Source organism: Papilio xuthus, unplaced genomic scaffold (genome assembly GCF_000836235.2).
Source record: "Papilio xuthus unplaced genomic scaffold, Pxut_1.1 DF828528.1, whole genome shotgun sequence".
Taxonomy (NCBI): domain Eukaryota; kingdom Metazoa; phylum Arthropoda; class Insecta; order Lepidoptera; family Papilionidae; genus Papilio; species Papilio xuthus.
In genome coordinates this window covers 1-2,152 of record NW_013530121.1, presented here as the reverse complement: position 1 = coordinate 2,152, position 2,152 = coordinate 1, and the positions used below count along the sequence as shown (strand labels likewise).

Here is a 2,152-nt window from a genome sequence, read left to right as displayed (position 1 = left end):
CGGCCCGTCATGAAGACGCGCGCCGCCTTTTACCTACGCGCCTCGCCCTTCACGCGGCTGGCGCGCCGTCTGGCTCGCGCCCTCCGCCGCCCACGACACTACGCGCGCTCGCCCTTCTCGCCTATCAACCTGCATCAGGTCAAGCACGAGTGTAAGTACTCAACATACGATATCGCTTTACAGTTTGACTTTTATATTAGATAAAAGGCCTCGTAACGAGAGCAAAACTTCAGTTAATGATGTAATTAATCTTCATTATTAATTATTTAATTAATCTTAATAAAGTAAATTGGAATAAAATATCTTATGACATAGTATAATGAGTGCTTCAAATACTTTCTAGGTACCCTGGCAATGGCTGGCGGTGTAGGCGCCGGTATAGGAGCGGAGGTGCGCGGGGCGGCACGCGCACGCGGCCCGGTAGGCGCGGTGGCGGCACGGCTGGCGGCGGCGCACGGGGGCGCTGCGCCGCGCGCTCAGGACTGGCTCACGCTTACGCCACGTGACCGCATGCCCGCGCCCAACCACGTCGCCTTCCCCAAGCCTCCCAAAGCGCCAGGTAACGATGAAATAGTAAAACTCAAAATAACTTTCTATGGTAGTATATATTTGACCATTGCACTTCAATCAAGCACCCAACAAAAAAAACACAACACAGTACTAGGTGATAATAAGAATGATTTTTTGCTTATTTTTACATTAGATTTTGTCTAAATTAAAATATATGATAAGATTTTATCCTGATAAAATGTGTGTCTTTGTAGATGGCAGCTTGATGTACGAGCGCGTAGCTTCGCGCGCGGAACTGGAGGCGCGCCGCAACGAACCCGCCCCTGCGCCTGTGCTGACCCCCGCCCCGCCGCTCAAACGCCGCGCTTATGACGACATTAACGGACTCGACAGTCAGTATACTATATTGTAATGGATACAAATTCGCATAATTTACATATAAATCCACGAATGCATATGCGACTATAGTTATTTATGTTGGATAGAGGAAAAATTATATATTAAAAGAGACATGAGTCGGTTTAGAACTGTTCTTTTACATAATTTTTAATTTAAAATATCTTATTTCAATGCTTTCTTTATGGAACAGTACCAGGTTAGTCTAAATTCCTTGTGAGACCAATTACATGCAAAAAATCATCGATATTTAAAGTTGTGTGGTATGTATGACAATGTGTGTGTGCGTGTATCAGGAGCGGGCGTGGGAGTGGGTGGAGGTCGTGAGGTGCCCGCGCCGCCGCCCGCCAAGCGGCCCAACAAGCACCCCGCGCCCATGCAGCGGCCCTCGCGCGAGCAGTACGCCGCCATGTGCGCGCGCGCTCAGGCCACAGGGCAGCCGCTGCCTGCGCACGTCTTCACACACGTCAGTTCCTACCATACATACTGCTTATATACCAAAATAACTTCATCTCCTCGTCGCTAAAAAAATCTTCAATAGATTTGAATACTATGAATGTCATTGCTATTTGTTCTTATTATAAAATACTATTAAAAAATAATACACTTTCGATAAGTAAGATGTGTAAATATTTTTACAGACAAAATCACGATTGATATAAAACCTTAATGTAAGATAATATATGTTCATTGTGCAGGTAAACGGCAAGCCGACGAACCTGACAGGTCGCGGCGGCCGGCGCCACGTCATCTCGTGGATGGACGCCCCCGATGACCTTTACTTCAGAGCCACCGACCTCGCCAAGTGAGTGTCAACAACTACTGTCACTTGTTGATCTTATTCATCGAGTCTTATAAATATCATCTAAAACCGATATGTTTTGTTAAGGGCGGGTCGACGGACACTGAGCAGCGGCGAGCTGCGCCGGGGGGCACGCGCGCCGTGGCGGGCCATGCGAGGCGCGGCGGTCGTGGGGGGCGCGGCGGGCGCAGGGGGCGCAGCGCCCGGCAAGGCGCCCGCACCCGCGCCGCCGCTGCAGCTCGTCATCCTCGACTGACAGGTGGGACTTCTTTTATTTTTTCAACACCCTTTCTCATTAAAAAAATAATTCGAACACATTTATTGTTATCTATATGTATTTATGAAGTATGTGCAATATAGTGAGTGAATGTTGTGTTGCAGGAGCCGCCGCGACCGCCGCACCCGCCGCACCCCTACACGATGGAGGCGCTGCTCGGCTGAGCG

At 49.3% G+C, this 2,152-nt stretch overlaps 1 protein-coding gene across 1 annotated transcript; it reads left to right on the top strand.

Moving 5' to 3' along the window:
- Positions 1–9: 9 nt before the first annotated feature.
- LOC106113143 (metastasis-associated protein MTA1-like) lies at positions 10–1,886 on the top strand (the record flags this gene model as incomplete). The annotated part of the gene is made up of 6 exons (XM_013305874.1): positions 10–151; positions 344–559; positions 765–902; positions 1,203–1,372; positions 1,605–1,711; positions 1,796–1,886. Coding segments are annotated over exons 1-6 (864 nt in total), but the record flags the coding sequence as incomplete, so codon positions are not given.
- Between the last annotated feature and the right edge of the window lie 266 nt (positions 1,887–2,152).